This window comes from Chrysemys picta, chromosome 3 (genome assembly GCF_011386835.1).
Source record: "Chrysemys picta bellii isolate R12L10 chromosome 3, ASM1138683v2, whole genome shotgun sequence".
Lineage (NCBI taxonomy): Eukaryota > Metazoa > Chordata > Testudines > Emydidae > Chrysemys > Chrysemys picta.
Genome location: NC_088793.1, coordinates 19,439,103 through 19,459,866, shown reverse-complemented (window position 1 = coordinate 19,459,866; position 20,764 = coordinate 19,439,103). Strand labels below are relative to the sequence as shown.

Sequence of the window (20,764 nt, the reverse complement as noted above, 5' to 3'; positions counted from 1 at the left end):
CCAGAGGGAGAGCACAAGCCTGGCTGAGCTGATTCCCAGGATGGCCAGCAGGAGGCACCACTAGTGGTGAGTGAACCCTGTGACAATATTATATACATAATATTTCACTATAATTTAAAACTCAAAATGAAATTAATTGAACCAACACTGTTGAAATGAAACTTTTTGACACTGGAAACAAAATATTTGAATGGTCCTGAATCTTTTTTTTTCCTCCAGAGTTTTCATTTTCAAGGAAATTTTTTGAATTTTTAGCTTTTTGTTCTGATTCAGAATGACTTTTTTAACGTTGAAATTTCCTGAAGCATGTTCCCAACCAGCTATAGTTTCTTCCTTACCCCTCCCTGCCTATGTCATGCCCTATCCCTTCCTCCAACATACACCCTATATTCCCTTAGGTGGTTGGCATAGGAGATAGTTTTCATAGAGAAGAATTCTCAGCTATGAATTCTCCCAGAAGACTCATAGAAATGTAGAGCTGGAAGGGACCTTGAGAAGTTATCAGGTCCAGCCTTCTGCACTGAGGCAGAACCAAGATCATCCCTGGCAGGGGTTTGTCCAACCTGTTTGTGAAAACCTCCAATGATGGGTATTCCACAATCTCCCTTGGAAGCATTTTCCAGAGCCTACCTATCCTTATAGTAAGTTTTTCCTAATATCTAACCTAGCTCTCCCTTGTTGCAGATTAAGACCATTACTTCTTGTCCTACCTTCAGCTGACATGGAGAACAATTGACCGCTGTCCTCTTTATAACGGCCACTAACATATTTGAAGACTGTTATCGGGTCCCCCCTCAGTCTCCTTTTCTCAAGACTAAACATGCCCAGGTTTTTAACCTTTCCTCATAGGTCAGGTTTTCTAACCCTTTTATCATTTTTGTTGCTCTCCTCTGGACTCTTTCTGATTTGTCCACATCTGTCCTAAAGTGTGGTGCACAGAATTGGACACAGTATTCCAGCTGAGGCCTCCCAAGTGCTGAGTCGAGTGGGACAATTAACTTGCATGTCTTACATGCAACATTCCTGTTAATACACTCGACAATATTAGACTTTTTTTGCAACTGCATAACATTGTTGACTTATATTTAATTTGTGACCCACTCTACCCCCCACATCCTTTTTAGCAGCCCTATCACCTAGCTCATTATTCCCCATTTTGATTTTTCCTTCCTAAGTGAAGTACTTTACACTTTCCGTATGAGGAGAGATTAATAAGACTGGAACGTTTCAGCTTGGAAAAGAGATGGCTAAGGGGAGATATGATTGAAATCTATAAAATCATGACTAGTGTAGAGAAAGTAGATAAGGAAGTGTTGTTTACTACTTCTCATAACACAAGAACTAGGGGTCACCAAATTAAATTAATAGGCAGCAGGTTTAAAATAAATAAAAGGAAGTATTTCTTCACATAACACACAGTCAACCTGTGGAACTCTTTGCCAGAGGATGTTGTAAAGGCCAAGACCATGACAGGGTTCAGAAAAGAACTAGATAAATTCATGGGGGATAGGTCCATCAATGGCTATTACCCAGGATGGGCAGGAATGGTGTCCATAGCCTCTGTTTGCAAGAAGCTGGGAATTAGTGACAGGGAATGGATCACTTGATGATTACCTGTTCTGTTCATTCCCTCTGGGGCACCTGGCACTGGCCACTGTCGGAAGACCAGATAGTGGGCTAGATGAACCCTTGGTCTGACCCAGTAGGGCCGTTCTTATGACTCTATTGAATTTAATCAATAATGTTCCTCATAATTTTGCAGTGACAGCAAGATTGCAGCACCTTTGTAATGTTTGGGTGGTGCAAAGGGGACAGAAAAAGGCTTGAGAATCTGACCCTGAGCTGGGAAAGATAATCCTCAAAGGGCTGAAAATGAGCCTGTTTCTGCTGACTGCAATGGTGCTGCCCCCAATTTACAGCAAGTAAAGTCGCCTGTTTTAAGAATGTTTTCTGAAGGGAAAAGTCATTAAAGAGAAGAACCCCATATTGTAGTGATAGTACCAGTTGTTACCCGTGTGCTAAACCCTAATGTGATTGATAACCAACAAAATCTATTAGATTTATAAAGCTTGGCAATTTTTTCTTTAAATATGCTGGCACCCCAATTAATATAACACCTTCACGCTTAACAACGGGTAAGAAAGTATCCATCGTTCCCAGCTACTCTACCAATGTCCACATCATCGGGGTCCCACCATTTCCAAAGAGGGCTAGTCCATTGCCTCAAAGAACTCATTGTTAGGAAGCTTTTCCTCATTCACCCTAATTTTTCCCTTACTACATTTCATTCCAATACACCTAGATCTTATTTACACAAGGAAGATGCACTGGTTTAACTTAAGCGGGTTTTTTATACTGATTTTTAGTTAAACAGTACAAAAGGCTTTGTGGGTGCTCATATTTCTTTTTAAAAGTGTCTTATATTAGTTTAGATTAAACCTACTCCAGATCAATTTAAACTAAGCCAAAATAAGCATAATTTAAAAGAAGTGTCAACACAGCCTTTTTGCACCAGTTTAATTATATCAGTTTCACTAAGGCAATGGCCCCCAAACTGTAAGGTGTGTCCCCCTTGGAAGGCATGGAGGAATGTTGGGGGGGCATGGATGGGGGCCTGGGACAGCCCCCATGGGGAAGTAGGGAGGGAGTGCCACCCAGCCCCACTCTGCCCCCAGCCCAACTCCTGTCCCCAACCACAGCTTGGGCCACAGCTCTACTCCTGACCTTAGTTGCAGTTCTGCTCCCAGCCCCAGACGTGGCCTTGGTCCCTAGCTCGTGGTTCCATTCCTGGCCTCTGACTGCCGATCGTGGCCCCTGGATCCCCGACCACTGCACTAAACCCATGTCTACTCTACAATATTATGTCAATTTTTGTTGGCATACAGCCACTGCAGTTATTAAATTGCTTCTGTCTGCGCACACATGGCTTTTTGGGTCCACGGTGTGTGTCCTCACCGCGTGTGTTTGCATCGATTGTATTGTCAGTATGGGCCTTTGTGGGATGGCTCCTGAAAGCCAGTAACAGTTGTTGTAACAATGCAGTGTCTATGCTGGCACTGCGTCAACCTAATTATGTCAACTGTGACTTTACAGTGCTTGAGGAGGTGGTGTTACTAAGTCAGCATAGAACGGCACTTACATTCGTAGGAGTCAAATTTAAGTGAAGATACTTCCACAGCTAGGTCAATGCAAGGCAGCTTACATCCATCTAAACATGTAGCGTAGACCAGGCCCAAGTTAAATTGGTACAACTTTCTCATATAGACCGGTCTCTAGTTACATCCTCTATGGCCACCCTAAATAACATCCCTCCCTCCTTGGTGTTATAGTCTTTAAATACTTATGAACTGTTATCATGTCCACCCAAAGGCCAGACTCTGATACCCTCATTCTCATTGACTAGTCATTCGGAAGTCAACAACGCTATTTATGGTACTATGATTGTGAATACGCATATAGCTGTCTGGCCCTTAGACATCACTTAGAGCCAAACTTGACCTTTTTCCAGCCCTTTTTAGTCATTCCAGATAACCCAGGCCATCCAGTCCCCTGATGATTCTTGTTATATTCTCTACAGTTTTCGAATATCTTTCTGATAAACTGGATGCCCAGAACTGAACACACTATTCCAGGTGCAGACACATCAGAAATATAGAGAGGGGCTATTACTTTGCTGTTTCATGATAAGAGATCTCTGTGTAAGCAACCCAACATTGCATTGCCTTTTGCTGCTGCAAAATCTCCTTTCAAACTCGCGTCTAATCTGCTGTGCACTGTCATACATTGCTTTGCGGGTCTGCATTTTGCATTTTTTTCTTCCAAATTATAGTCGCATTTTTCCAAGTTGAATCATCTGTTATTTTCTGGCAATATTTCTAACTTCTTTAGGTACCTTTGTGTTATATCTTTGGTCTCACTCATACTTCTTGACTTAGAATCCTCAGCAAATTTTGTTAACATCTCGATGAATTCATTAAATAATGCCATTGATGCCATTAATTGGTATTAACCACAGGAAACATATTACATCACTGGTTTCAAAATGATATTGACTCCTTACTCACTTTTTGGAGCACTTCATATTGTTAATATTGACTTCTAAAGCCTTATCTGCTTTTTGTCATTTGAGATGCCTTGTATAATTCATGTGTGGAGCGGACATGTGAGTAATGTGATTTACACTAGTAAAACATTTTTACTCCACTATCATGTATTACCTAGATAATAAGCAAGCTTTTTTCCATCTTCTCTATTATTTTTCTACACTGGGGGAAATTAGTGTGTGGTGAGCCATGTCTCTAAATATGCATATTTTCATGCACCCATCAGTATCTATTGTATTTTAGTTACTTGCCTTTACTACAGTATCTGAGTGCCTCACAATCTTTAATAAACTTACCCTCACAACCACAGCAAGGTAGGGATTCTTATCCCATTTTACTGTGGGGAGCTAAGGCAGAGAGAGGCTAAGTGACTTGCCCAAAATCACACAGGAAATTGAGCCCAGTCTCCAAGGCACTAGGTTAGTGCTCTAAACAGCGGGCCATCCATCCTACCTAGCTTCCACGTCAATGCTGATAGAGTTTTGTGAGACACAGCTGGGTGTCGTCAGTGTATTATTGGCACTGTTACCTGTAGCATTTCTCAGGCTTTCTAGTGGTCTAGCACAGGGGTAGGAAACCTATGGCACGTGTGCCGAAGGCGGCACGCGAGCTGATTTTCAGTGGCACTCACACTACCCAGGTCCTGGCCACTGGTCCGGGGGACTCTGCATTTTAATTTAATTTTAAATGAAGCTTATTAAGCATTTTTAAAACCTTATTTACTTTACATACAACAATAGTTTAATTATATATTAGAGACTTATAGAAAGAGACCTTCTAAAAACGTTAAAATGTATTACTGGCACGCGAAACCTTAAATCAGAGTGAATAAATTAAGACTTGGCACACCACTTCTGAAAGGTTTCCAACCCCTGGTCTAGCATATACACTGACCAAGAGACTGGCATAGGCTTCAGGGCTCCACCAATGAGCACAGGAGGAGGAACTGCCTATCTTAATCTTGTGGGAATTCTCAAAGAAAAATGTGTGCAGCCAATGTAATGTGACTCTGTCCCCTGCACTCCAAGTACTGAAAGGTAGATGATGGCTATTCTGATATTAAAGTTAGTTGTCCTCTCTCCGTATGTAGAAGGAAACCTAGTCCATCCATAAGGGCAATGACATCTCATCCTCCTTCAAGTGTCTCCTCAAAACTTACCTCTGCAGTAAGGAAAGTGTGAGCTGATAACCACTAGACTGTGGCAAGTTGTAATGACTGCACCTGATTGGCTAAGTGTTATTTTATATAGCTAGTGTGTGCTAAAATCAGAATTGGATTCCTTTCCAGAAGACCTTCTTTAGTGAAATTCAACTTATTAGGCTCAGTACAGGAGTAATTGGGTGAAATTCTATGGCTTGTGTCATGCAGGAGGTCAGGTGAGATGGTCTAATGGCCCTTCCTGGCCTTCATGAATTTATGACAATGTCCTGTTTTGTTGTTCTGTCTTCCCTTAGTCTGCATTTGTCTCAACCATCTGATATGTCTTGCCTTTCAGAATACACATGCTTTGCGGGACAAGGTCTGTCATTTACTCTGAGGGTATAGCACCTAGCGTAATGCGGTCTTGACCTGCTTGAGGCCTCTTGGCCCACTACAAGAAACCGTTAAATAATAGTCCATCTGCACTACCAGCACCATTGCTTGCTGTTCCCTGGTCGGAATACTGATTAGGAAGAATGTGGGACATTACTTTAGATCAGCTGTTGCTGGAGTCTGCTTCACTACCAATGTCTTAATAACCTGACCCGGAAAGACCAGGTGGGTGAGGTAATATCTTTTATTGAAGACTTTATTTTATCTTTTAATTAATATCTTACATGTAAGCTTGAAAGCTTGTCTCTCTCACCCACAGAAGCTGGTCCAATAAAAGATATTACCCCTTCCCCCCCCCATCTCTCTAGTGTCCTAGGACCAACCCAGCTACAACAACATGACCCAGAAAGGCCAAACAAGGGAGACAGCAACAGCTGCCTGATTTTGACAAAAGAACAGGCTGTGTGCTAAGGAGCAGATGTCGCTGGCATGATGGTGCAGTTACTTCTCTTTTGGCCATAATTTTCCATTGTACATGCACCAGGTGTCTTTGATTTTCGTTACATGAGTGATTCACTGAAACTGTAGGAAAATTCTCAGTGCTTTATGAAGAACAGGAGTACTTGTGGCACCTTAGAGACTAACAAATTTATTAGAGCATAAGCTTTCGTGGACTACAGCCCACTTCTTCGGATGCATATAGAATGGAACATATATTGAGGAGATATATATACACACATACAGAGAGCATAAACAGGTGGGAGTTGTCTTACCAACTCTGTATGTGTGTATATATATCTCCTCAATATATGTTCCATTCTATATGCATCCGAAGAAGTGGGCTGTAGTCCACGAAAGCTTATGCTCTAATAAATTTGTTAGTCTCTAAGGTGCCACAAGTACTCCTGTTCTTCTTTTTGCGGATACAGACTAACACGGCTGTTACTCTGAAATCAGTGCTTTATGGAACCCAAGCAAAGTCACATTTTTTTTTTAATTTTGTTTCATTTTCACCTCTTTCTTCCCTCAACCTCCCCCAATAAAGTGAATGGTTTTGAAAAAGCAGAACAGCTACTTCGATGCAACCCCTTCAGGGTCCCAATATACTGTAGCCAGTTTGGTCAAGCAAAAATGGATTCCTCTTGGTGGGGTTCCAATGGCAGTCTGAAATGCTGCGGGCAGTGCGAGGCTCATTTTCCCCAGAAAAATCTGTTTACATTGTAGAAATGGCAAAGTCACAAACAATCAGAATTTCGATCTGAAAAGCTGAACTTTGCAAATAACAATGGGAAGACTGCATTCCCTGGTGGAACATTTTCCCCTGGAGGAAATGTACAAGCACTAATGACAATATCAGTTATCCAGTGTGCAGTAGGTATTTTCATAGAGCTCTGGGACTGAAGTGAGTAATGTGACTCTAATTAGGTAAAGGAATGGGGCAGGGAAGGTGAATTCCAGGAAAGGGATAGAAAATGCACATGGAGTGATCTGGCCAAAATGAATAGGGAGGGGTAAAATTTTCAAAAATATCTAAGTTACTTAGGAGCCTAAATCCCATTTTTTTCCAAACTTGACTTAGTCACTTAGGAACATTAGTGAGACATGGGCTCTGGAGGGCCAGATTTGTAAAGGCATCTCTAGGCACCTAGCGATGCAGATAGGTGCCTAGCGTTATATAACAGCTAAGTATTTTATTAGTTGGCTTTAAAAAAAATATATCTACATCTTTAGATACCTAAAAATCTGGCCCAAAGTGCCTGACTCACTTTTGGAAAGCACCTACATGATTTAGGAGGCTACATTGCATTTTCAAAAGACCTCCCCCCCCCCCCCCCCCGTGACTTTCCTCTGCACTCACTGTATCATAATTCCATGATTTCTGTACATTCAAGGATTCGGAAATTCTTAACAATGATACTGACCATGTAAACAACTATTTTTATCCATACATCTCAACCAGTTTTACAAAGGTGGGTAATTATTAGCTCCATTATAACGATTGGGAGACTAAGCAACAAAGAGACTGAGTTGTAGCAAGACAACGGCATGGGTAGAAATAAAATCCAGGTCTCCTGACTCCCTGTCCAGTGCCATGTTGCCTTTCCATGCACCCCTGGGAATGTGATAATGAAAAATAAATAAATAACATAAACATAAGAATGGCCATATTGGGTCATCCCAGTGGTCCATCTAGCCCTGTGTCCTTTCTTCTGACAGTGGTCAACGCCAGATGCTTCAGGGGGAATGAACAGAACCGGGCAATTATTAAGTGACTTATATGCAATTATTAAGTGATTTATATGCTATCGTCCAGTCCTAGCCTCTGACAGTCAGAGGATTAGTCATCCTGGCTGATAGCCATTGATGCATCATAGAGTGGACAAGGAAAGCTGCACTTTGCATTGGTGGAGCTTAACCCTGCCTGGAACCAAAAAAGAATCAAACTTACTTTCCTTTCTAGCACTCGGGGTTTGCAATGGTACAGCTATGCCGATGGCTGAAATTGAGGCTAATTTCCAACGTAGAGAATCTGATATTGTGACTTTTTTGTTGTTGTGTGAGTACCCATGTTAGACCCTTCCCCATAAGGACTATGCCCAGTATTTACAAATGCAGGTGCCTGAAGATAGGCTTCTAAATCCATATTTAGGCACTTTTTGATCACCACTTTTGAAAATCAGGCCATTTATCTTTAGGCACCTAAATATAATGCAGCACCTAAATATAGATTGAGGAAGCTAATTTAGGCTCCTAGCTTCAGAAATTTGGGTTTGTATTCCTGCCTTTTCATCCCTTATGTCAGATGTCAGGGCTCCTGCAAAACCACAAGAACCTCATGTCCATGATCTGTGTTGTTGGATATAGAAGTAAAAACAATAACTATAACAAAGAACAATTGCAAAGATTCTGAGAAACCCCCTTTTTGCGTGTGCAATCAGATTGGAAAGTAAGTGTGTGTGAAAGAGAGAATTTAGTGATGTGAAAAACATCTTTATACATTGTAAAATTACATGTAAAACATAGACATGAGTTATAAAAATATTAACTGCTACGCGTTACAACATACACTGCACATAGATCACTAAGGCGTCACCATCATCAAGTTCACCCAAAACATTAACAACGTATCAGGTCAGCTGAAATACATCCAGGTTGTCAATCTGCAGCCAGGCCACAGTCAGTGTGTGGAATAACCCCAACACAGCGCTCCCTTCTACCCCTCCACTCTGTGCTTGTGAGATTTCAAAACTGCCAGTTTAGCCTGCCCAGGTAAAAAAAGTTGGTCAAGCAGAAGACAGGTCATGTGCAAGCATTGTATGTCCCTTCCAGAATAAACTGGGGCCTGGTGAAAACCTGACAAAGGCAATGAGTCGCTGCCACAAAAAAATCAAAAAGAGGAATCGAATGGGAGGAAATGGAGGAAAAAATGAAACACCCTATCTGAAGCCAAACAAAAGGGGCACTGTGCAGACACTTGCGGGGATGTGGCTCACAAAGTGATTGGCTGCTGTAATGCCATGCAAGATCCATCACTGAAAGTCTCCCGGGCGCTTAGGGATAATTTAGTGACACCTCTTCTCTGCAAGGTCTGCAGTATATTATTTGGATGAATGAGGAAGCTCTGTCCAGCCCGTTAGTAATTCTTGGTGTGAGTCAAATCTCTTAACCAATGGGCTCAAGCTTTCTGTTGTTTTTTTCTCTCTTGATCTCCTTGCATTGCAATATTAGCTTGTTACGAAAGCAGCTCACAATGTCCTCAGCTTTTCACAATGTCACCGATATGCTGCCAGGATCAATCCATTTTTGTTGAAAAAATGGCTATACAGTCTATTGGAATTTTTAAGATGCTAAGCCATTAAGCAGCTATTCGGAGTTTTGTTTTGTTTTGTTTTCCCCCTTATGACTTAAATTAGAGATCAAGAAACCTATGGTTTAGATCAAGCAACAGAGGGTCACCTTTAAGACTAACAGAAGTATTGGAGCATAAGCTTTCGTGGGTGAATGCCCACTTCATCAGACGCAAGGACCCTCTGTTGCTTTTTACAGATTCAGACTAACACGGCTATCCCTTTGTTACTATGATTTAGATGATACTAGAGGGGAAACCCTTCCTCTCTTCTTGCTTTTCTGCCAGGTGTTATCACCACTGCTAACACTGAACCTGCTGCCCCAAGCATCCCTAGCTAAAGCACCCTAAAAATAATTCCTCCTGGTTAGAAACTTCCTCACAGATGATGAACCAGAGAGCTGTTGTCCTGCAAACAACCACCTGGGTATTAGGCACTTATCTCTTGGCCTCAGAAACAGCATAAAAGAATTCTCTGCTCTTATGCAACGTGTGGTATGCGGCTATGTTTTGGAGAGCTTTTTCTGGAGTATTGTCCTTACTATAGCCTCGGCTGGGTTGTTATTCATGAACGGGCTGGTAATTACTGTCTAGTTTTAGGAAATTCGTTTGTTAGGTGTATGGATCTTCTAGTCCAATGTTTCTCAACAACCGGTGCATGGACCTGCGCTGGTCCCTGAGATCCCCCTGACACAGTTTCGGAAGGCTGCAACTGCAAGCCAGCTCCTGGTATCGCAAAGGTTGACAAACACTGCACTAGTGCTCTCTGTAGCAGGAGATTGCAGTTGTGATCTGTTCCCCCTTTCCCCAGTTGTGGCTTTCCTCAGCTGATCTGTGGGGCAGCCCCTGCTTGGGAAGCTAAATTTACATTAGTGCAAATGGGGGGAAATATACTGTACTCTGTTTAACACCCTCCACCACCACCACTCACCCACCCACCCACATACTGGGAACAAAGTAACTGAGGCGTCAGGGTTGTAATACAGGGCGCTGAGGGACAGAGCAGGGATGGGACAGGCACAGTGATCAGGGCGGGGAACACACACACACCATCACTTCTCAAAATAGAAACCCAGAGCCCCTTTGACCTCGCCCTCCCCATGTCCCCTGGAGAAGCACCGCTGGGGCTGAGAGAGCGAGAGACTGCCCTGCGCTTTGCCGGACTCCCGTCCCAAGCAGAAGTCCCGCCAGCTGCAGCTCCCAGGCGCCGCATCTCTGCAAGCCACGGGGCGGGAAGCGGAGCGTGCACCAGCCTGGCGTGGCTCGGGAGATGTTCAAATGCAGCAGCAGCAGCATCTTGCAGCCAGAGCGAAAGTCCCTAGAGGTGAATGGGGGGATCCCAGGCAACCCCGCTGGAGGTCTCCCCCCCATGCCCTCCCCTCCCCCGTTATTAATTCCCGTGGATCATTCATTTCTCTCTCACACACACAAGCCCCAGTCCTCTGCCTCGTGTGACCCTGCTGGAAAACGCTCTAAAAACAGTGCCCCCTCCCCTTAGCCATTTCCACTCCCCCCCCCTTCTCCTGCTCCACCGCCGGGGCACATGGTTAGCGGGGCTCTCCCTTGGGCAGCTGCACGGGAACAGTACACAGGGGTGGAGGGGCGCGGGAGCGCTCCGGCACTGCAGAGCAAGGACGGATCCCAGCACCATGCCGGCGCCTCCGTGGCGAAAAGGGGGCCAGGAAGGGGGGCGATGCTGCTTAGCTGGGGGAGCGAGAGGGGGGAAATAACCCGGGCGCCACCCTGTCCCCAGGGCCCCTCCACACACACACACGCGCGCACCCCACGGATCGATCTTTGGCTGCCGTGCTGCAACTTGCTGCAGTCTTGCAAAGGAGTAGTGGGAGTGAGAGGGGGGAGGAAAAGGGGAAACTGGCAGGAAGGGGGCAAGGAGCCACACATGTCACATGTGCTTTCTAAGCCGCCCGGGAGCATCTGCAAGCTGGAGCGGGTGGAGGATGCTGCGGCAGGTGATCCACAGAGGGCTTCAGTCGTTTTGCTACAAGCTGGGCTTGTTCGTGAGCAGGCATCCGGTGTTTTTCCTCACGGTGCCCGCAGTCCTGACCATCATCTTCGGCTTCAGCCTGCTCAACCGCTTCCAGTCTGAAAGGGACCTGGAGACGCTGGTAGCCCCCAGCCACAGCCTGGCCAAGATCGAGCGGAGCTTAGCCAGCAGCCTTTTCCCCCTGGAGCAGTCCAAAAGCCAGCTCTATTCGGACTTGCACACCCCGGGGAGGTATGGCAGGGTGATCCTCCTCTCCAAACCTGGAGGCAATATTTTGCATCAGGCTGATGTGATCCTGCAGATCCACCGAGCCGTGCTGGAAATGAAGGTGAACTACAAAGGCTATAATTATACTTTTTCCCATCTGTGTGTGTTGAGAAATCAGGATAAGAAATGCGTGCTGGATGATATTATTTCAGTGCTAGAGGATCTGAGGCAGGCTGCCCTCTCCAATAAGACAACAGCCAGGGTGCAAGTGAGCTATCCCAACACTAAATTAAAGGTATGCTCTTACTGCATGCTTCTGCCAATTAAAGAGGCAGCACTTCATTTCTTGTCCTAAACAGCAAAGAGGGAACAAAAATATGAAGCATTAAAACGAATGCATTTCCTTTTTGGGGGGGGAGGCTGTGGGTTGAAGGGAACTAATGATGAGAAGCATTAAATGAAGGAACCACTGTGAGACCCTGCCCTAGTATCTTTAAGGATTAATCCATCAAAGCCAGGTGTGGGGGCGGGGGGTCTATAACAGTTTGTGGGGATTGGTCATTGAGAGTTGGGGTGGAAATGTATCTTGATTCCCTATCTACAGTCTCAGCTGGCATGCCAGAATCATCTACCTTTAACGTGGCAAGAGAAGGGTTTCCTCAAATACATAGTAAGCTCTTGTCTCTCACTGACTCTGTATGGGTGGTAGGAACAGCAGAGTGATTCCAGGTGTGATTCCAGTGTCCTGGCTTTTCTTCTTCTTCTTTACCTGCATGCATAGGAGGGGGTGGACATTTTTTCCCAGTGTGAAAATAATTAGCACTGCCATTGACTGATGGGCTGGACTATTGGCTGGATCCCATCAACAAGAGGTTTCCAGCAAAGGCAAAACAAGGCAAAAGGCTAACTAAGTTTCACTCTTGCCAATGGAAGTAACATACACTCAGCACAAAACACCTGACCATTTTAATGCTACCATAGTGTTTTCACCTCTGGTGGGTTTTCTAGGCTGGTTAGTAGATTAGTAGAACTTGTTAGCCGATTAGTAGAACTTGTGTGAACAGAACAAACAAGACGTAAAGTCTTCAGGAGGCTGGTGAGAGAAGTTTCAGGGATTACTGCAAATGTGACTCCTCCAGGATGCATTGCATTATTTGCAGGAGTTACCTAGTCAAGTTTTACAGAATTACCTAGTGCATAGTTACTCATGGGTCAGGTGTAATCCCACAAAGGGAAGATAATGTCTTACCGTCTTTCTTTTAAGACGTTGAGGCTTCTAGTGGATTTTTGTTTCTGCCTTTCATTGGAAGACATTAGGGTGACCAGATGTCCCGATTTTATAGGGACAGTCCCTATATTCTTGGCTTTATCTTATATAGGCGCCCATTACCCCCCACCCCGTCCCGATTTTTCACACTTGCTAACTGGTTACCTTAGAAGACATGCGTCCTGGGGTGTGGAGGATGGTAGAGATTTTGTAACTACTGGGCAGACCCTGAAGTTATTACTCTGCCCTTACTTTTTATTTCTTATTTATTGATAACTATACAAGACACAAAGGTAAGAACAGTCCTTGCCCCACAGAGTTTATAGTCTGAAAAAGCAGCAAAGAGTCCTGTGGCACCTTATAGACTAACAGACTTATTGGAGCATGAGCTTTCATGGGTGAATACCCACTTCGTCGGCTGCATGTGTCTGAAAGAGAGATGTACATTTGCCTTATTGGGTGTTTTGTTTCAGTAAAAAATGAGTGACTATTTAAGGATTTGGTTCAACACCGTCTCCTGTGTCAAAAAAATGTTTCTTAACAGGAGAGAGGTGGTCATTGGAGTTGAATTAGGGTTGTGTGAAGTTGAAAAAATGTCCTTCTTTGTGTAAGCGCTGCTCTGAGAGAACCCTGGGACATCTAACTGAGCGTGGCAAAAGGAGTTCAGGGTGATCTGCTGTCTCTCTTTCCCAGAAGGTGTCCAGAGTTCCTGCTCTAAAAATAAATAAGGAAAAAAATAAAAATGGCCATCTGCTAGTGACTGAACCAAATACACGTAATGGATGAATTCTAAACACCGGTAAGGACTTTCGCAGAGCCGAAAGGCCTGATCCTGAGAGATGCTCCGTACCTGCCAAGCATCTCCAACTCCCAAGGAAGTTGCCAGGTGCTCAGCATTTCTCAGGTGAAGGAATTTATGCTCCTTAGTCTCTAGCTTTAAACTTCAACAGGGCAGGTGCTTTCTATCCACTCGTCAGTACGTGGCTGTGGGAAACCAGAATCCCTGACTGATTGTATTAGAATAAAGTGAATTAATTATTGTAATTGCTTATTTGTATTACTGGAACTCTGAAAAATCCACTTGGACTAACTACTGTGGAAGAAGAGCGTTTCCAGTGTTTCTGAGAAAGCTTTAAACAATCTTTCGTGGGCAAAGTTCATGGTCCCTCAGAAGTGCAGTTTGTCAGTGCTCGTTTCTTTCTCACCAAGGGCTGGGTTGTAACCTCCAGCCTGCCCTGGCTGAGGGATGGTGCATCGCTGTGCCATCCCAGGAGCAAACTAGGGAGGTGGTGGACTCCAAGCCATAATTCCTCCTCTGCCACCTTGTGCTTTAGAAGGCACTTCACCCCCTTTCATGGAGCAACTTATTCCTCTACTGTGTGCCCAGGTACTTTGGCCAGCCGGTAAAATGGGAGAAAAGCCAGCTCCTACCCCCTATGCCTCCTTTATGCCCTCCCTACTCACTGGCTTGCAGTGGGGGAGTATTGACTGAGTAGCCACTGCTGCCCACTCTGCCCATGGCCAGAGTCACAATCTGAGCAAGGCTGATTTGGGACCAGCAGTGCCTTTGCTCCCTCCGACTCCCCGGCACATTGGAGGAAGGGCTGGGACAATCTAGCCCTCTGAGAATAGTTCTTGAGTGGTCAGCATGTGTTTACAAACAAACACTTTGTACACTGTGTCCACTTAGCTAGTTCACTGCCTGGATGTTCAGCGTGGGAGAACAATGCCCCTAGGGGCCTGGTCCCATTGTGATTATCTAGCCCATTGGCAGAGGGCTGGGGGGGGGTCTATTTTTTTATTGCTTTTCACTGAAACAGTGAAGTAAGCGGTCTGTGATGTGACCCAGCTTACCGAATACAGAACAATGGAGAGCTAAACCCCTCACTCCACACTGGATCCTGCTCCCCTGTTGTACTCACAGCCCAGCCTTCTACTCCTGTAAATTTCCAGTGCAGCCAATGAAGCTGAAGCCAAAGGGAGAAAGGACATTAGGTTTTAGCCCCGTTGGTGCCAATTGACTTTTCTCTGGGCAGTGATTACAGGTAGGGCTCTGTGATCACTCCTCAGATTGGCCAGATTGCTTGTAAGAATTATACCACTTATCTGTGAACCGGAAAGATGTCCCCAGTGACTTTATTCTGATGCCAGCCCGAGTTTGCCTGAGAACTTGAATGATGATCTTACTCAGATGCAAGCAGCATTTGGTTTTGTCAGAGGGCTTCAGTGGTCCCTGTAATCTCTCTCAAACAGACCCTTGTGAACAGCACAAATTTCCATCCCTTTCTATCTATGAATCTAGCCTCCAAGTCTGAGCTAAGGGATGACAATGAGCCAACTCTTGTTGGCTTCAGTGGTAGTTTTGTTTGAGTAACTTGAGCGGGATTTTGCTCCGTCTCAGTGAACCAGCTGTTCTGGTCTGTCTGTTCTGGAAGCAGCTGGGTAAAATTATTGAGAAGGAGCACCAGATGGTCTGGGAAGTACAACCAAAGAGCTGGGATTTTCCTATCCAATTGCTTGCGTGAAGTTGTTTTTATGTGTCCGCACCCTTACTGTAGTATCTGAGGGCCTCACATTCTTTAACATATTTATTCTCCTCACAACACTTCCGGCAGACAGGGCAGTGCTATCATCCCCATTTTACAAATGGAGAACTGAGGCACTGAGAGACTAAGGCCCAGGTCCCAGTGGGACTTAGGTGCCTACATACCTTTGAGGATCTGGATATAAGTGAGTTGCCCAAGCTCACACAGGAACTCTGTGACAGAGCAGGAAATCAAACCTGCATCTCCTGACTCCCACAGGAAGCAGCTGTTGTCCCAGTTAACTTCCTTTCCCAATTAGGAGAAGGAGCAATTAAAAATGTCGGAGAATATTTAAAATGAAATAAAATATTAAACTGGATAGAAATACACACAGGGAATGTTATTTCTTGTACTTCATTGTTTTCTTTGAATCTTTGTTTTCCAATTTCTCTATCAAAAGACTCTCTCTTAGACTATCTTACCTATTTAACACCAGATTAAACATCATTTAACTACTTGGCACTGGTCAAATGGTTCCTCATTAAACAGATTTTTGGTAACCCTGCCCTCAGTTATATATTAGTCATTCCTGAACACTAAGCTAGATTAGTTCCCCATAAAGCAGACGTTCTGATAACTGCAAATCAGTTAAGTGAAGTGTTGTATGGGAGATTGTGTTCAACCTACGTATCTCCTCCATTGCTCAGTCTAGGGGGTCTCACTTCATATCCCTAAATGGTTTCAAAATGCTATTGGTGCCGCTCTGGGGCCAGATTTCCAAGTACTCAGCAGCTCCCATGGCACCACTAGTAGCTGTCCTGTGAAAAAAGCTCGGCTCCAATTGTGTACCAGGAATCTCCCTTGCCTGCTGTTTCCCAAGGACTCCCTGTGACTCCAGGGGCACAAGTCACCACGAAGGGGGGGAGAGGAGAGGAGAGCATGGCCCCAGGCAAAAAAGAGCTGAACCCATGTTGCTCCATCCTTAGGAGTGGTGCAACTTGCAGGCTTCTCCTGGGTGCCTGGGAGCTCCAAGCATTGGGCTTCCCCGAGGCACTATCCCTCCCAACAGTTCCCCTGGGGCAGTGCAGCTGGTACCGTCAGGCTCAGCTGAGCCCACAGTTTCGAATTCTGTAACGTGCTCTGAGGCTTGTGGCAGCTGCGGTATAAATCAAATCAGCATCATAAAATCTGAGTGGGGAGGGGATCCTGGGCTCAGAAGAGGAAGGACAGAGGAAGGGGACAGTTTTAATCTCATCCTTTTGGATCAAGGGGAGGGCTCCACTTGGAGCACACATTTCTAGAAAGGGCATGAAAGTGGGAGGTGGACCGTTTGCAGGCAGTGGCAAGTAACTTCACTTAAGTTCTCCTTAGGCTCTAGAGACTGGGAAAACTTTAAAAAACTTCACCTGCTCTTCGAGCTGCCCTTTGGCATGCTTGCAGCAGTAACTTTAACCCCTCCGGTATTTGATCAAAGAGGCTGAGAATGTCCACACTTCCTACAGTGTTAGAACCTGCTGGTATGTGAGGGAAGCTGAGTTTGGCAGCGGTGGTGTCTGCAGTAGGTTAATTCTGCCCTGGCTGGTAGATGCTACCACAGTAACAACTCCTTGAGTGCAATAGTGCCAAATGGTCAGGCAGCCTTACTGCTGGATTCAGGTAATAAGCATTTCTGGGGGAAGCGGGGGAGGATAGGATAGGGGTCAGTCTGTGCAACAAAACAGATACAAAGATGAAATTCTCCACCTGTTTCAAGACATCACAGGATCGCAGATTAGGCCGGGCCTCTTTCTTGGGTAGGTTAGTCCAGCTTCGTGCCTGAGAAGAGAGAGAGGCCAGATAGTGCTGACTGAGATCCGATGTGGAGCAACCTTCCTCTGTTGTACCTTTGTACAGAGAATTTGTAACTGTGGTAGCATCTGCCGGCAAGGGCGGAACTAACCTGGATCAAAGGTAACATTATGTTCCTGCAGTTCTGGGGCTGCTCTAAATGAGGCTCCAAGGGGCTGTTCCATTGTTGTGGTGAAGGGATGCTCCAGCCATACCCCCTTTCTCCCAGGGAGGCCACCTATGCCAAGGGCCAGGAGGAGGGATGCCATAGAGACCCTACACTGGTCCTACACCACCCAGGGTTCCAAATTATGCATAGGGAATCCTGAAGAAACTGGTTAAGCCACTGAAATGGACCCAAGACTTAGGCCCATCATTTTAGTATTTTTACCAAACTTAGTGGGAGGGAGGATGTGACATTTTGATACTGACACTCTAAGTGCTTTAGCAAGTGCTTTTCTCGCTCATAACTCTGTGTACTGGATAAAGAGGGTTCCCGTGGCGTGATTGCATTAATTGTCTCTGCTTAGTGGGTGTATGAAAGGAGCTGTACAAAATAAAGTAGCACTGTTGTCAGGGCCAGCTCCAGCATTTCTGCCGCCCCAAGCAAAAAAAAAAAAAAAAAAAAAGAACAAAGCCGTGATCGCGATTGGTGGCGGCAATTGGAAAAAAAAAAGCCGTGATCGGCGGCGGCAGTTCAGCAGCAGGTCCTTCGCTCCTAGAGGGAGTGAGGTACCTGCCGCCCCCGAATTGCCGCAGGTGCCGCCCCTCTCCCTTGGCTGCCCCAAACACCTGCTTGTTAAGCCGGTGCCTGGAGCCGGCCCTGCTGAGTAGAGTTGTAGGCTCTAAACTTTTACATTGTTTTGTTTTTGAGTGCAGTTATATAACAAAAAAACTACATTTGTAAGTTGTACTTTCATGATAAAGAGATTGCTCTACAGTACTTGTATGAGGTAAATTGAAAAATACTATTTCTTTTGTTTATCATTTTTACAGTGCAAATATTTATTATAAAAGATAATATAAAGTGAGCACTATAACACAGAATACAAAGTTTACAATTGAAATTGAGATATTTAAAAATGTAGAAAAACATCCAAAAATATTTAATAAATTTCAATTGGTATTCTATTGTTTAACAGTGTGATTAATCTTGATTAATTTTTTTAATCACGATTAATTTTTTTTTAGTTAATTACATGAGTTAACTGTGATTAATTAACAGCCCTACTGATAATATAATATAAAAAAGTCTAAACTGAAACATGTTGATGGATCAGAAATGAATGCTGTTTTTCAAAATTTTGCCTTGTGGAGAATTTTGAAATGCTCTGATTTGAAATGAAGCCAAATTTCAAAATCCTTCAGCAAACAGAATTTCTATCCTCTGCCCAGCTCTAATTACATGGGTGCCTAGAGGTCCCATTATATGAGGCACTGTACAAACACAGTGTAAGAGTCAATCCCTGCCCTGAAGAACTTAACGGTATAAATAGACAAGACAGATAAAGCGGGAAACAAGAGTGCAGAGGAGTGAAGGGTCTTGCCCAGCCCCACACACTAGAGCCAATTAGAACCTGAGACTTGTGCCTCACACTCGAACAACCTGGACCATGCTATCAGTTGCATATTATTACGGTTTCCCCCCCCAAAAAGGTGGCTGCATTTCCTGTTGTGCTGTGTGATCCCAAACTATAGTTTCTGTATGAATTAATGATTGTAAAGCACTCTGTAGTCCCTTTGAGATGAAAGAAGCTGTTAATGTCATTTCATTCTCGTTATCCAACTTCCCCAGGTGGGAAGGTGCCAGAGTCTTCACCCTAGAGCACCCTTTCCTGCTCCCCAAACAACCTCAACTGGTCACTTAGCAACAAAGTATTAATGGCAGTAAGTCAGTAGCATGTCTTCATTTTCCAGAATGGTTTCTTAGAGTGACTTGTGACCAATTAATTAAATGCTTTATCAAAGGAGAACTGAGCAGCAGCAGCACAGAAAATGTATTTATAGTTTTGCTAATAGACCCCATAATTGGCTTTGCTTGTGTCCTCGATTTCCTTCATTCACAAACATTCTGCTGAGAGAAAATTTGTTCCGAAGGACGTTCACAAAAGGCAAAAGGATCATGAATATGAAATATGCTCAAGAGCGGTTGTTTACGCCATGCTTTTGTGTCCATATGGAAAAGCTGTTGCTTGTTAGGAATATTTGTGTGTTATTCTTTGGGAGCATTCATGTTTCCCCAGTGGTATTTATTCCTTCAGGAGCATTAATATTCCTGTATGTTACTGATTCTCCGTCTATCACAGAGGAAATAGTGAATCAGTTGGAACACAACAGATTTATCATTGTAAATTACATCAGAAGCTGCCATCAGAAGCATACCAGCAAAGAGACAAGAACATTTCAGATTATTTACGAATGTCTCCCCTGCCCATTCTTTCCCTAGGCTCCAAGATTAGTTCAAGCATTAAGCTTTAGATTTATCACAAAAATTAAAATTCAGGAGTTTTCCAAGCTTAGGATGCCACACTGTCCTCAGCTATTACATTGTGTCTCAGTTTCAAAGGGAATGTAATTATAGGGACTTCTCCTAGGAGAATCAAGTTTGTTACATTATAACTTCTACCACTTTTTCTCTTTGTGTGCATTTTCTTCATCTGAGGGAGGGGATCCCAGAAGGTAAAAAGTGTTGTGTAAATTCCAAATTTTATAATTGCATAGGCATAATGTTCTTGTCACAGCAGGTTCATTGAGAAAGGATGGCTGAAATGAGTCTTTTGTCATTTCTTACCAGCCCTGAATATACTTAGAACCATAATTCTTAAACTGTGAGTCTGGCTTCTTTGTGGAGGCCCCAACCTTTCCCTGAGGAGACAATAACAAGCTCAGGGAAAAGAGATATGGAACAGGGAACACATTTTCTCTTGCTGCAATATGGTCAAATGGTTTGTAGCAAAATCAGAGAATGGCCCAGAATGGACAGTTGATGACTTTGCTTTTGCTAAAATTTGTGCAATAAAGTGTGGCCCTGGAGAACACATTCTCCTAACTTTGTAGAGTGGCAAAGCTTGAGAAATAAAATTGATTTCAAAGGGAGTTGCACACATAAAAACCTTTGAGGATCTGAGAGAGAAAGATGGGTGAGGTAATATCTTTTATTGGCGTAGCTTCTGTTAGTGAGAGAGACAAACTTCTGAGCTTACCTGGAGCTCTTCTTCAGGTGCAGGAAACTAACTCAGTGTCACAGCTAAATACAAGGTGGAACAGATTGTTTAGCATAAGTAGTTAACACATATTTCAAGGGATCATTTGAGGTGAAGTGGATCTCGGCCTACATCCTTTAACTATCCTATCTATGGGGCTAATTCCACCTGGCTCTTCTCTGTACCCATGTGGGGGGAAACATGTATGCAGCAGGGCTCTTGCGCACCCCATGGAGTTGAGGAACA

General features: G+C 44.2%; 1 protein-coding gene across 2 annotated transcripts in view; it reads left to right on the top strand.

Moving 5' to 3' along the window:
* Positions 1-11,036: 11,036 nt before the first annotated feature.
* Positions 11,037-20,764, top strand: part of PTCHD4 (patched domain containing 4) — a 129,558-nt gene continuing 119,830 nt past the window's right edge. The window contains exon 1 of one of the 2 annotated variants that reach the window (XM_005297357.4): positions 11,037-11,817. In XM_005297357.4, the coding sequence (XP_005297414.3) occupies positions 11,392-11,817 (426 nt within the window). In that variant the 5' untranslated portion in view covers positions 11,037-11,391. Of the gene's footprint in view, positions 11,992-20,764 lie in introns of both variants that reach the window. The other variant, XM_024101092.3, reaches the window with a different exon arrangement.